The 15,458-nt window shown below is 45.2% G+C and overlaps 1 protein-coding gene across 2 annotated transcripts in view; it reads right to left on the reverse strand.

Annotated features, from left to right (window-relative positions):
• RANBP10 (RAN binding protein 10) overlaps positions 1-15,458 on the reverse strand; it is a 90,538-nt gene that overhangs the window by 60,825 nt on the left and 14,255 nt on the right. For both annotated transcript variants that reach the window (XM_063334023.1, XM_063334022.1), the window contains exon 3: positions 7,000-7,052. In XM_063334023.1, the coding sequence (XP_063190093.1) occupies positions 7,000-7,052 (53 nt within the window). The remainder of the gene's footprint in view (positions 1-6,999; positions 7,053-15,458) is intronic.

Below are 15,458 nucleotides of genomic sequence, written 5' to 3' on the forward strand. Positions count from 1 at the left end.
CAGCCTCTCACAGCAGAGGGGCTCCAGCCCTCTGATCACCTTCGTTCCATTACGCCTTCCTTATGGATAATAACAGAGGGGAGGAACAGAGTTCAGGTTTCTCCATGGCGCTCCAAGGTTCCCTACACCCTCTGGAAGCATCGACCAAGAGCAGCGTCACTTCAATCCGACGTGCACGGAGCACAACAGGCAGCTTGCCCGTAGCCTGGTGCCTGCTCGCTTGGCCTCGCCACATGAAGTCCACACTCTCAGCAGCTTGGACTGCCACCGCCTTCTCGTCCTTTTTTCACCCATCTGCCTTCCTAATATGTCAACAAGTTGCAATAAGGATAGACTACAGAATTAAAATTCCATTTAAACTAAGAGCAAAACTTTGGTTTGTTCTATTTCCTCAACACAGCTAATAGAGCAGAAGAAAAGGTACATCTGAGGTGTATTTACTAAAGAGACAAGGAAGTGTGAGTATCATTGTACAAGACTTTACTTAGATACCGTATGGAAATCCCATGTGCCGCTTTGGGCAACTATTTTCAGGACAGTTTTAGAAGAGCTTTGGAGCAGGACAAATATCATAAAGTATTTTAAGGCAGAGCTTGATCAGCTCCATAAATAGTTAAACAAACTTAACAAAAATTACTTCTAAATATAGAAAAACCAAGCTGGGTGTCCAAAATGCTGATTTAGCCAGGAGGATCTGAAAGCAGCCTGCATCACTATTTGTTTGCCAGATACTGTTCGTGTATTTAATTCTGTCCTTCAGGGCTTTTGCTGGTTGCTCTAGAAGCCACGGGGGAAGGCCCTTCTTTTCCCAGTTAACCGTCTGCTTCTCCCCTCTCCTTTCTGCGAAAGCCGTAGGAGTTGTGAAAGCCTGGCAAGGGTTTTCCTTTGCCCTTGTTTGCAGCATGGGATAAGAGCCGCTTCCTGCACTTGCTGTGAATTTTAATGTTTTCTTTTACTATAGGGAGTAAGACACCGGTGGCTTGTGATGCATCCAGTGGATAGAGTTCAGAAAAGGTCAACAAGAGTTGACTTCACAAATGAAGAAAACATGACAAACAGGGACAGGGTAAAGAGCCAGAGATGTTTGGTCTAGAGAGAAGACCACAAAGCAGCGACAGAGGTCCTCATGTACACAGCTACAAAGAGGAAAGAAATTAATTATTCTCCACTTCCACATGATTCAAGAGTAATGGACTTAGATACTGACTACATGGGATATTCAGCTTCATCATCAGGAAAAGTTTCCAACACAAGGACAGTGTTGGAAGAAGCTGCCAGAAAGATAATGAAAGGCTGGTTTAGACACACACCTGTCAGGCAGGACTGATGCGTAATTGAATTAGCTTCAGATCAGAGATTTGGTGAGGTCACATCTTCTATAATTGTTATATTTACCACTGGGACTATGTCCTTTAGCACAGGTCCTTCGTTTGTCATTGGAGTCACAGAAAGTGACACCGAAAGCAGAAGCTGATACATGGAAATGAAGTTCTTCAAACACACTTGAAGTAGAAAGATCCCCTGGCAGTCACAGAAAAAAAACCAAACCCCAAACCAAAACCAGCTAGAAGGAACATCCAGAGGTCTCTAACCAAACTTCCCCGCTCACAGCAGGGTTAACTTAAGAGTTAGATCAGGTTGCCGAGAGCCTTGTCCAATTGAGGTTTGAAAATCTCTGAGGGTGGAGCCTCTCCAGTAATCTGTCCCCAGCTCTGATGGGGAATTATATCTTATTTCCCATGAGAATTGTATTTGTTGCAACTAGTGCCCGTTGTGTCTCTTCACCGTACCGTGCACCTCTGAGAAGAGCCTGGGTCCATGTTCTCCATGAGCTCCTTTAGATAATGAAAGGCTGCTACTAGATCCCTTCTCAGCCTCTTCTTCTCGAGGCTGAACAATCCAGGTCCTTTCGTGTCTCACTGATTCCTACAGTAAAACATCTACCCAGCCTCTCTTCTCTGGTTGCCCTGGAAGAGAGCACACCTGCCTGAAAAACCCTTGTGAGCCATCCTAGGAGAGAGAGGAGTCCTAGGGGAGAAACCAGTCTCTTTTTCCTCTCAAAGGAAGGAACGGGAAGACAGACTCCTCAAGAGCCTTGCTCCCCTGCTTGCATCTCCTCTGATAACATGCAAGATAGGCTGAGAAGTAGTCAAGTCCCATCTATAAATGTCAACAGAAACCTATCGGCAAGAGGAGAATGCAAAGGAAAGGAAGGAATCTCCAAACAAAGCTAAAACAGAAAGCCCGATCATCATGTTGGTGGCTTACGGAGGACGGATGGCTTTCACAGGGGAGGGCAGCACGGCGAAGTCTTAATTCCCTGTGCTCATTTTTATCTACATGTCTACAGAAAGAGATCACTCACAAGGACCCTTTGCCGAACAAAGACACAGGACAGATGGATAAACTGCTTCTGGTTTTGCTGACTTGGCTTAAGGGATCACAGTCCCAGAAGCCAAACCCCAATACGGAGCAGGTTTCTGTACACCAAATTCCACTGGTTCATCTGGCCACACTCAATAGACTTAATTCAAGTCTATAAAACATTCCTGAATTTGAAATCTTCTTCTTTTAATAGGGAGTTTGAAGCAGGCAGGTGGTGAATAAGCCAAGCAGTATCTTTTCATTTGAAAAGTAAGGTGAAAAAATAATCAAAGTTTCATAAACCAAAACACCGGTGAGTGTTGGCACTCCCCTTCAACACACGCAATGCTGCACAGCAGGGCAGGTCAGTTATTAACCAGAGGGTGTTTAAAGTCTCTAAAAGTGATTGGTCAGATCCTATCTACGGTGTTTCAGAAACTGAAGCAGGGTATGCCTAAGGGTATGGTTTCACAAGGTTTTACGCTGAATTAAGACCTTGCTGCTACCGTAGAGAATCATCCCTCCTTCCCTCTCTGCCTGGCTGTACGTTCCTGCCAGGTTACCCCCAGAGAGCTAGAACAAATCAAACATTATCTCTCAACAGCATGAAGGACCTGAACCAACGCAGAGGAGAATCATCTCCAGCATGCACATCTCATCCATATTAACGACAGGAACTCCTATCTTCTCCATTTTACGAAGGTTAGGTGAGACCTCTAGCAAACAACCAACGCATTTTCAGACGGGCTCAGAGAAACTTATTGGATCGAGGGCTAAACAATAAAATAAATCAAAAAATTTTAAAAAGGACATTTGAGATGTTACATTCAGGATGCAAAGGTAGGAGGCATTGCTCCACGAGCTCTGAAGGAACCAGCCTGCTACCACCCCAAGACAGCAGAAGAGCAGCAGGCTCCTGCCAGGCCTGAGAGCCGGGCTGGCCACGCAGGCAACAAGTGCCAGAGCCAGGGGCTTGCACAAGGGAAGAAGAGGGACTGTGCAGGGGAGAGGAAGGCTCAGGTTTCTCTCCTTTGATGACAGTGAGTTAGATCAGTTCAGCTGTAACATGTAATCTCATCCTCAGATACCAAAATGCTGAGCACACGTGAAAAAAAAAGTTGCATCTGGGGCAAGAAGCGAGCAGACATTTCAATAAAAGCGACTAGTTTAAAGCAGCACATTTATTGGTAAGCGTGGCTAATGTCTTTTAAAAGCTCAAAAAATAATAATATAAAAAAAAAATCATCAAGACATGTCAGGGTCACAAATGCTGGCACTTCAAATGAAAAGCCCACAATAATTTCAGACCTGCTGATTGAGTTTCAAAGCAGAGCCCACAGAAACCTTGAGTCGTGCAGGGACAGGTCACTCGCCTTTTAAAAGCAGTCCCTGTTCACAAGGCAGGGAGGGGGTAGCTTAAATAAATGCTCAGGTTGCTCCAACCACGCTTCCAACCTTCTGAGAAGGCTCAGCACCACCCCCACCAACACGGAGCTGGGCTGAAGCCAAAATAAATTTGGCACAAAGCACAAATGCCCTGACTTGGAACTGGATATGGCCAAAGCGTTTGTTCTTGGGGAAGGGGGGGAAAAGGAGTCTGAGACAGAACCCAGCAGCAAGATTGTTCTTTGAATGAGGGCTGACAGGGTGCCAAGGATCCCCACTGAAAGTGGGAACAAAAAAAAAAAAGGACCAACTTTGGCTCCCGCACCAGGCTTTGGGCTCCTGAACCACTACTTGCAGTGGGTCACATACTGCCCTGCCAGCACACCAAGTGAAAACTGATCTGTTAAAGCAGAAGTGACTCAGAAAGGGTCTGAGGAGACAAACCTGGCAGGCTTTCAGGTCACAAAAAGTTAAAATTACACTTTGACGTGAAGCCAAGTCAAGACTCCAAAGTCTGTCACTTTGTGAGCTCTCGCTTACTCTGTGCTGCGAAGGACCCCGTAACAGTTAAGCCTGATACATGTTTCTCACTTCAGTGAGAAATATAGCAATATACTATAAAAAAAAAAAACCCACATCAGACTCGTTCTCCAAAAGCCAGGAAGATAATTATCGAGCTGTAATACAGAGCCATGCAGGTCATTTTACACAGATGATGGGAGATTGACCTAACAATGCCCGCAGAATCACTCTTGGCAGCGTAATCCGCATGTGATCAAACAAACAACAGGTTCATAGGATCAAATTTGTACAACTCATTGCTAAATAAGCACTATCTGAAGTCTCAAGTTCACTTTATGTTTTATTTCACTCGGAGAAAAGAATTCCCCATTCGCCACATACACTTTAGAAATAATAGGCGCTTTGAGTCAAACTGGCCACAAAACACTTCCCATGTAGCTCTTGGGCTTTAAAGCTATCATCAGAAGTGGCTTGGCTAATTTTTGTCTCTAAAGGGGGGAAAAAATAATAAATTATGTTGGCTGTTCAATTTCAGGACAGCACAGCTATGGCATTCAGTACACATCATCTCAGGTTAGTATTCAACAGTGTTTTATATATACATATCTATCTCTATATCTGTGTTATAATCCCAGGAGAATCCTAGGTTAAACATAATCCAACCAGCAAGTCTACAGGCCAAATTTACAAGACAATCCCACCCATCTTTCCACTGCACAAGCTGGAGAGTCATTTCTTGAACAGAACATGCTCCCTTAATAGCCAAATAACTCCTCTTCCAAGCAGCCGAGCACTTCAATCCTGGGAAGGGATGATGGGACTAGACTCATGCTTCACCTTGAGCATGCACACAACCCACTCGGGCAGGAGGATTGAGGGGAGAGGGAGTGCAGAGAGAGAGGAGGAGTCTGAAAACTGAGTCCAACGCCTGCTCAAAGGCGGTCTAATTAGACCAGGTTGGTCAAGGCCATGTCCTGCCGAGTCCTAAGTATCTCCAGAGTCAGAGGTTCCACAAGCTCCCTGGGCAGGTCTGAAGTTACCAGAGAAAAACTCATGCAAGGAAGGTTTTGCCCCAGTCAGACCAACAGGTCTCAGGACTTGTCTCTGCCAGTGGCCAAAAGAAGACTCCCAAGGTCCATCAAACATGATCAAAGTGGCACCTGGAAAAGCAAAGCCTCCCTGCAACTGTTAACCATGGTTGTGATTTATGAACGGCCCGCACGCTGCACTGACATCTGTCACTAAAACAACGCTTATTGTTTCACTGGTGAAATTTTAATCGAACTAATTAACTAATGCAATTAGCCTACAATTCCAAATTTCTTCTTTATCCAACACGAAAGGTCCCAAATGCTCCCCTCATGCATTCCAAGATCTCCATGCTTCTCTTCAGTAACAAGAGAAGGCAGGTGTTCCGTTGCAAAATTCAGCCGCAGGTTTACAATTAAAAGAACGGGCATCAGGAAGTTATCTGTTCCCTGAAATCATCCAAGGATCCCGGCTGTCTCCGTCTCCTTTTCATCTCCTTGCTGAGACTCCATCTGCAGTCTCAGCGGAATTTCAGAAACAGCTACAGAAATATCCATTTCAGAAATTTATAACAGAGCTACGGAATTGGATATTTTGCTAATGGAATAGTCTGGGATTTTGTTCCAGCGCTGCAACATTTTCAACTGGAGGTTGTAAGTAAAAAACCAGCACATTCCGCTCCCTGAATATGCAAGCTACCACAAAGATGAAAGCAAAATCCTCACCGAGAAGCGAATTCACGAGGGCCTTAGCGCAACCCCTACGGAAGCTCGTCCTTTTGTTAAGACAGGCACAAAACATTGTCCTGTGCAGATACCAAGATGCGTAATAAGGGCTGAACACACATTGCAGCTTTAAAACAACTCCACCAGAAGCAAACCACTCTCAAGACTGAAAAAAAAACCAAACCACAAACCAAAAACCCAAAAAACAAAAAAGCCCACCACAACTGGGTCCCAGCCGTCATTCATGCTGGGACCTGAAGAACATTTGCTTTCTACCAAACACAGAAAACTTCTAGTTTCAAACCCAGCTTAAAGAATTCCTGCTACAGGAGTCACTGTTGATCCAAATCTCGAAGTTAACAACATCCAACGTATTAACTAAAAATTATAAAAAAAGATTGCCGATTATTTCTTTTGAAAAAGAAGCTACTTCACCAACTTAGAGGACAACCTAAAAACAAACATTTCAAACAAAGTAAGCAACAATATTAACTGGAAATACCACTCTATCCCATTTTTCCAATTTTTCAGTGGGAAGAGGGAAAGAAGAGAGGAGAGACAATGTGACAGGCCAATTTTCCTGTCATTTCCAGATTTTCATGTAAATTTGTCAAGTGGGATATACAGATTAAATGTCAAATTATTTTGCTGCTCGTTTTTCAGAGGCAAAGAAGAGCTTTGCATGTCTGAAAGTTCATCATCTTACCCATTACTCATTAGTTTAATATTAATTTCTATTATCTGCTAAAATCATCGTGGCTACTTTAACACCACCAGTAACTCCGTTTAGGGTAACACTCGATAGTTTGAAACTTCCAGATGTAAGACACTTCCAGTCATGACATTTTATTAATGGAAACACACATGTCACTAATTCATATATACGAGTTAAAAATCTTTATTTCAAATGAACGTTTAACACAGACTTTACCACAGGTTTGATAAGCCAAACCGCGTCTTAACAGCGACTTACCAGGAAGCCTGTTCATGTTGACCCCTTGAGCAGAAAGTCCTATTCCCATGTACCTTCAAAAGAAAAACCAAACACAGTATCAGTCAAGCACAGAACGGCTAATCCAAGAGATTTCCTGCAGCAGAAATACGGGGGGAAGGAGGGTGGAAAACAAGCCACAAATCATTTAAGGTAAGGATGTTGAAATCACTGAAGACATCCCATTACTTTTTTTTTTTTTTTTTTACACTTCTCTTGAATCCAAGATAAAATGTCAGTCTGCTTTCGTGACCAACAGCTTTCTGGTATACAACTACGGTTACTCTTTAGCTCTTACTTGGTAGGAAAAGGACTGGAAAATAATCAGCGACTAAATTTCTGCATTTGTTTTGTTGTGCTTTCCCCCCCCGCCCCAACATAAATCAGAAAAAAATATGTATATAGGTGATTAACAAGAAAGTTAAAAAAAAAATACATAAGGGAGATGCAGTATATGAGAACAAATGTCGATCCAGCCTAATATATTGTCTCCAAGAATAGCTGGTAGCGGATGCATGGGACAGAGCAAACGGTTTTACTTTCCAAGAACATTCTTCCATTGTCCAACACATATTTTATAGACTTTCCTAAGGAAAAGCTGGTCGTTCTGTATTTCATAGCCCGACAGATTTTCCTCCATTAATCTGACATCGCATTCTGAACCTTCGTAAGCTCTTTGAAACAGCAACATCCCGCAGCCCCACCATTCCATTGCTGTTCCAGCTAGTTTCGCTCCATACTTGCATTTTCAGAATTGGAAGAGAGGAACAGGATTAACTTTCACAAGGACTTTCAAGTCCTCATTTGTACGCCACTCCCCAGCGGTCTCTTCGCAAGGCTGACTACTCACTGTCTGCTCCGTTGTTCCTGGGATGGAAGGTAATCTCTACCTCTTAACACTCTTGCTACACTGCCAGTCCTCCATCTTCTGTGAGAGCAGGGGGAAACCAGAACCACGCGCATCATTCACAACACAAACACATGGTGATTATTACGGACAACAGTATAATGATGTCCTCTGGTTTGGTTTCTATTCCACCCCCTCCTGGTCTCAATTATTCCATTTATTTTTTGACTGCAGATGAGAACCGAGCTGATTTTTTTCCATGGAACCGGAACACAAAGAATTTGTCCCTGCACTGTAAGAGGCAGCTGAGGGACCATTTTTTGTGTCAAGTTTGGATTGTTCATCCTCCCCGCACGAGAATCATTTTCCAGCCAGCCAGCCTGAACTGCATCTCTCATTTTATCATGCATAGTCAGCCCTTGATTTTATAACTCTAGTTAGCTTTATATCATCAGCAAGAAAAATCACCTTACTATTCATTTCACTTCCAGGTCATTCATTAAGGTAGTGACCATCAGAGGTGGGATACACGTCCCCGCAGAACCCACGGGTGAGCATCCTCAGCTGCAGGGAGGAGAGGAGGCACGGCACACGCACACACGGGCCACTCATTTCTCTGCCCCGCTTCCCACCCGTCAGCTAATCGCCTAACCGACCATTCAACCACACGAGGTCCTTCATTTTATCCCACAGCTCCTCCACCCTCCTCATGAATTTTTGAGACTGGACCTCGCCACGTGGCTTTTGCAAATCCAGGCAGATTGATCTTTACCTACTTCTGCATTCAACAGGGCACGGCCAGCCTTCACAAAGGCTCGTCTTCCTCAGTGCAATATTGATGCACGTACCCGCTTTGTTTGTTCCATTTTAGTTAATTTGCGTGGTTTGCGAGTCTCTTAATACCCCCTGGAACCACAGAAACAGCTGCCCTACTTAGTTTGTTTTTAACAAGCTTCCATATTTTTAGGTTACTGCACTTTGAAATTAACACTTACTGTTGGGCTCCTGTTCGTGTAAAGGTATACATTAACCATGTCTAAAAATATTATTTCAGAATTTGACCCCAAAGTTACATTTCTTCAAGCTACGTGGGTTAAGTCTCCTGCAGCAACCATTTCCTGCACTTCATTTTTGTGTTTCAGTCATCATCACCATCCCAATCAAACAGGATGGGAATGGTAATAACTGGGTTTTTTCCTCTTTACACAGGCATTTAAGTCCATAGAGATCTACAATATATATTAATCAGGTTTTAGTCTATGATCTCTTCAACTAGTAGCACCACATCTTCACAAACATGGCCAACGTTGTCTGTCTTGAACACTTCCCCTCTCGGTAGCACGACCTTCCAGAGTTTAAACACTTGAAACCCAGTTTTTACAGTGCTTTAAATTGAGTCAGTCCCTTTAAACATCACGCTCTATTTCAGAAGTGCTCCAGCTTCCAAAGGATCCAAACCTCTCCTCCTCAGACCAGCCCCTCACTGACACTCCAGAACTGTCCCTCCTCACCTCTCTTCCGGTACTGGTGGGGAAAAGCATTTTGGAGACTGCTACAGCAGGGGTCCTGGTTTTCAATTCCCCATGTAATAGTAAAATGTTTTACATACAGAACCTTTTCTGCTCTTCCCTACACCTTACGCTTATAAACACTTAAAGGGTGGGTGTCAGGAGGATGGGGCCAGGCTCTTTTCAGTGGTGCCCCGCGACAGGACAAGGGGTAACAGGCCCAAACTTGACCATAGGAAGTTCCACCTAAACACGAGGAGGAACTTCTTTCCTGTGAGGGTGGCAGAGCCCTGGCACAGGCTGCCCAGAGAGGTGGTGGAGTCTCCGTCTCTGGAGACATTCCAACCCCGCCTGGATGCGTTCCTGTGCCACCTGCTGTGGGTGATCCTGCTCTGGCAGGGGGGTTGGACGGGATGATCTCCAGAGGTCCCTTCCAACCCCACCGTTCTGTGATTCAGTACAACAGGGACCACAACCATTGCTTCACGCACAGCAACTGGTACAACATTGAGATGCCTTGGCACAGCTGTGTACTTTGTGTCTGCCAGCCAAGTCCTGATGTCATTCTCCCCAGAGTCACAAACCAGTTATCTATATACCCGACCACTGAAGTGCTAACCATCATATGGGCCGCCTTTTCCCCTTAGCTGGCCCCTGGCCTCTGAGGGTTATTCTCAAAGGAAAATGATACACGATCATGATATGGACAACCTAGTGCTAGGTTTTAAACGGAAAAAGCGTATATTTAGACTAGATATTAGGGAGAGATTCTTTGCTGTGAGGGTGGTGAGCCCCTGGCCCAGGTTGCCCACAGAAGCTGTGGCTGCCCCATCCCTGGAGGGGTTCAAGGCCAGGCTGGACGGGGCTTGGAGCAACCTGGTCTGGTGGGAGGTGTCCTTGCCCAGGGCAGGGGGTGGCACTGGGTGGGCTTTAAGGTCCCTTCCAATGCAAACCATTCTATGGTTCTATGACTTGTACCTTTCCCTCACCCAGCTCAGTGTTTTCCTGCTGCAAGACTAGGGCTCCTCAATTTCATAGTTTCTTGAGGTGAACACTGACTACGCCAACGTAACAGCCAGCTACAACCAAGGAAAGCCAGTCCAGGTCCTTCAGCTCTCACCGTGTATAAACTATGTAATTACACAAGCACCAGGAAAGCATAAGTGTTTGATAAAGGAAACAGTAAGAAGATTGCTGAACTAAGAAAAATACCCCAAAGAGGCTTTGGCAGCAGCCAGTTCAGGAGCAGAAGATTTGAACCTCCTGATGGCATTTAGGGCAAACAAATTTATCTCGGAAACACCACAGTCACACAGGACAGATTCCAGGACATTTGGCTAGATTTCCTACTTCTCATCTAGAAGGATAAAAAGAGATTTGTGAGGGTTTCCAAAATATCTAGGATATATGTTATTACGTAGCAAATCTGGTATTCTCTGCAGAAACGCTAAAAGCCTGCAGCCTGTCTACAAAAATAAGAGCTCCAGGCACTCTGCTCATTGAGGCAGGGCAGTGGATGCCCCAGTGCAATACAGCATGGACACCGAGCATGCAGGAACACAAACACGCGTCCTGAGTGTATTTTGCCCTGCTCCAAGTCGCAGGACACAGCTGAAGCGAGTACTTCCTGCAGATGGTAGCCCTAAACTTTAAAATCTGACTGGCCCCACCCTGGAGATAATCCTCATCTCGCTTGGTCACGATGGAGGGAGCCCAGGGGCACCCCCTGCCCTTCCCTTCCACGGGGTAACCAGCTCCTCCAGCACAAACAGGGCTTGTTTCACCTGCGCCGAGGGAACCGTCAGCCAAAGGTGAGCTGGCACCTGCCTGGGCACGCACTCCTCCGAGGAGGGATCAGAGGCTGCCAAGATACAGCCCAACAAAAGACATCCCAAAGGTTTCTGCTGCCACACGCCGTAGAGTAGCCAGGCAAGGTGTACCAAAAGAGTGGAGTGGGGAGGATCCATACAAAATTAAGCCCTCTGTAGTCTGTCCTGATGTAGAAAGCTCAACGGTAAAGACCAGCATCGCTTCAAAAGATACATGAACTGGGCAGAGACAAGGCGAGACTTCCAGGCATTCATCCCAAAGCTTAAACTTGTAGAGGACTATAAGGATGAAAGAATCTATCCTTTAAACTATCTACTCCTCAGTAACCAACAGATAGGAAAAAAAGTTTCACCTGAGAAGAGATGCCCTAACTGCTAGCACCTTTGTTCCACAGAGTCCAGAGGGGACGCTGTTGTTTCTCTTTGTCCCAGGAACTCCTTCGAAACACCCCTGAGCAGAGAGGAGGACAGCACCATGGCAGTTATCAGCTAAGACAACGGCAGCTAGTCACTATTCTGACCTTGTGTGTCACTAAAGAGTTGAGTTTTTTTAAGAACAGAGATTGATTGCTGGTCTCCACTTCCCTATTATGACAAAAAAACCCATGGCCTGCAAAACACCCCACCCAAGAACTCCTCCACACCACCAACTGCCATGAAAAGGACATGGCACCATAGTCAAATTATCAAAACATCTCTGTTCCAGCAGTGGTGAGGTCCTTCCCCAGGAGATCGTAAAGAAACTGTCTTGGTACAAAAAGAAAGTCACCTCATGGACTAGTAAGTGGTTTAAATGACAAAAGATCAAGGATAAGAAAAATGCTTCCAGGAACATAGAGGTGAGGTAAAAACATTGTATTGCTGGCTCAGAACAAATACCTGTGACCTGAAAAGGAGACTCAGGAAAGCCAAGGAAAAGACGAGGAGAAAGAAAGGTGGAAGGCGGAAAGACCAAGATAATTAAGTGTAAAGAGAACTGCTGCCACCAACCCCACCCTGGGCTGTACTAGCACGAACGCAGGCGGTGGGTCAAGGGAAGGGACCCGCTCCCGTCTGCTCAGCCCCGTGAGTACCGTAGTCAGTCCAGGGCTCTCCAGCACAAGGAGGAGTTACAACTGGAGAGAGTGCAGCAGCGTCCACCAAAACAGTCAGGGGGCTCAAGCCACGCGATGGATGGGGAGAGGCTGAGGGCAATGCCCTTCTGTGGTCTTAAGAACAACAGGCGAAGGGGTGATCAAAGTTGTAATAAAGAAAACTTCAATTAGATATTACTGAAAAGATTTTAACCACAAGTGTGATCGAATACTGGAAGAAGGGCCGAGAAAAGTTACCAAATCTCCACCCTTAGAGACAGTCAAAAACTTGACTGCACATCGTCCTGAAGAACCTGATCTAACTTCTGGAGCTTGCCCAGCTTTGAGCAGGGAGCTGAACTGGATGAACTACAGACACCCTTTCCAACCTAAATTATTCAACAACATCTTGACTCAGGACAGTTTTGCTGACAGGCAGCATGCTCTTGGCTAGAAGCGCACGAAGCAGGATATCTACTAAGTCGAGAAGAGACAGAACTTCCTGAGGCACACAAATATGCCGCAAGCTAAGTCCTGACTGATCATACCAGCTGAGTCCAGCTTTCTTCCCAGTCATCAAGGAGAATGGATTGCCCAGGAAGGACTGGTTCCTGATCTGCAGAACAACCCTGAACTCACAAACAAAACATGCCATGACAGCTGCTGCCTGGCACCTCCCCACGAGCCCTTTAGCTCTTTGGCTGAAGGGTTCCTGAACCTAGTGCCCACTCGAAGAAAAGCAACAAGGAAGGTTCTGCTCTGATGTAGAGATGTCAAGGATGGAAGACGCTTTAAGAGAAAGCACTACTTGATTTAACTCCTTTGGATCCCTTTAAAAAAAAAACAAAACAAAACAAAACACAGGCACACGTATCTCTTCTCTCCTCTGAAATCAAGACTTTTTAAACATCACACTCCACAGTTAATGGCTCAGCTATTTCATTCTTTAGACCTCTTGAATGAAACCCAGATAACCCCTAATGATTTGTTCCTGTGTTTTATGGATAAATAACACTGTTGTTGTATTAACCCTTCAACAGGAATCAGATAATCGTTTAAAAACGGAGATTTGCATGTGTTTTATTGACAAATGCCGCTGCTATTGTATAAACTCTTCAACCTGAGCCAGATAACCCTTCAACAGCAAACACTGGCATTTGGGAGCTTCTAAACATTCCTGCTTTTTCAGAGCCCTTCATAAAAAGTTCTCCTGAATCATCTCTTGGTTTTACAGACTCTCCAGCTTGCTTCCTTCCCTGATGTTTTGGGAGGGCAAAATACTCCTTTAATGTTTCAGACCTTGAGCCAGATGTCCCTCAAGTCATTTGGCCAACATTATTGGTTTTTTTAAAGTTTGCTCTTTCCATTTTTCTCATCTAATAGAATTCCAGCTTTCGGAGGGTGTATCACTATCCTCTCTCACCCTCATATGTAATTATGACAACTGTCAGGTCATTTTGAGTATCTCCAAGTCCTCCAATACGATGTCTCCTTAAACAGTCTCCATGCCATCTGAAAGCATTTTACCTCTCCGATTGCATCTTTTTATTAACTCTTCTTAAATGAGCTTCTTCAATTTATACAGGTTTGTTTTCTGGCTTTTTTGTGGTTGGGTGGTGGGGTTTTTTTGATGAACACTGAAACGGTAGGGTTTGGGGGTCTTTTTATGGTGCTTCTCAGAGAACGCTAAATGTTAGTACTTACGGTCAGTGCTGCAGAGCAACGTATAAACAAACATCTTCTGCACTGCTCAGAGCATGAGTCAGAAGTTACATCCTTTCTCGTGAGTTCCCCGACTAGCCTCTCCGAAGCAGTCATTTATGGCATCTAAAAATTTAGTCTCACACAGTCATGCGACATACACACTTCTAGAAAGAATAAACTGCATTTTAAGGCTATGTTTACAGCCTTCCGGGCACAATCCGGAAGACTTCTCCCTGTATCTGCAGGGAGCGCTCTAGCTCTTCCTTGCCACCTCCTTAGCGCACGGGCAGGTAAGACAGCGTGCTTGTTAGCATTTCAATTTTCTTATTCTTACTGAGTCTGGAACCCTCTGCTACTGATTTTACTTTTTTCATGCGCGAGCAGTCAGGGACCATAGTCCACAGCTAGAACTACATTCCAGGTCTGTATTGCTTCAGAGAGCAGTGAGAAGTGCCACCTCTGCCAACTGTCCAAGCCTCAGGGGCGCTGTGATTCAAGGTCCCAAATTGTTTGCACACACAATAACAGCACCATCTAAGCCTGGTGCAATAATACCAGGGTGCTTGGTCCTGACGCTGGTGGGCTGGAAACACTTAACAAAAAACTGTCGAGGAGCAGACCACCCCATTACTCTGGCAGAACACTCCCCACCACCTTCACCAGCTCTCATTAGCAAGCCCGAGACCTCCTGGATTTGCTGGAAGCTGCCACATTTTGTTCCAGTGAGCATGACATACCTCTCGGCAGAGGCAATATTTCTGTTCTATCTATGTTCTGATCTCTTTGGCTGAGCTGAAGGTGAAACGTGGTGAAACCATGGCCACTTTGTCTCCTCGATGCAGCTCCTTCAGGTGGCGGTGTGGGCTTCCCGAGTCCCAGTATCACACAGCACAGCTCCGCTGGCGCAGGGCCATCGGCCACCTCCGTCCCTCTCCACTGCCCGAGGCTGCCTGCCTGCTCCTCTGGCTCTACTTCTGCTGCTGTTGACATTAGCACACCTGGAATTTAACAGAGACACCTGGAATCTAAGAGGACACCGCTGCTGCACACATCCTTGGCACACAGCGTCATCAGAATCATGGCTGCAGCATCTTGATGGCTTCCCCTTTTGTCCCCATCCCTTGTTGGGTCATTGCACTGCACTGTCACCGTAAGGGCGGCAATACCCAGCAAACTGTTGGAAATTACAAGAAATAACACAATTGTTGAACTTGGATAAAACAGGTCGTCTCCAGCTTATCCTGCTTAACTTTATTATTTTCTATGCAGATTCATCCTCCCTCTTTTGTGTTCTGCAGCAAACCCCACGCACATAACCTAGGGCAAAAACGCATACAATAGTATCTTTCCATTTTCAGACAACACAGCTTTAAATCTGGGCTAGAAGTCTGTATTTTTTAGGAAAAGCAAGTACTACAAATCCAGAAATTCTAAATTTAAGATTACACTTTCATCTAGATACACGACACCTTGGAAGTGT

The sequence above is a fragment of the Chroicocephalus ridibundus genome, chromosome 4 (assembly GCF_963924245.1).
Source record: "Chroicocephalus ridibundus chromosome 4, bChrRid1.1, whole genome shotgun sequence".
NCBI lineage: Eukaryota > Metazoa > Chordata > Aves > Charadriiformes > Laridae > Chroicocephalus > Chroicocephalus ridibundus.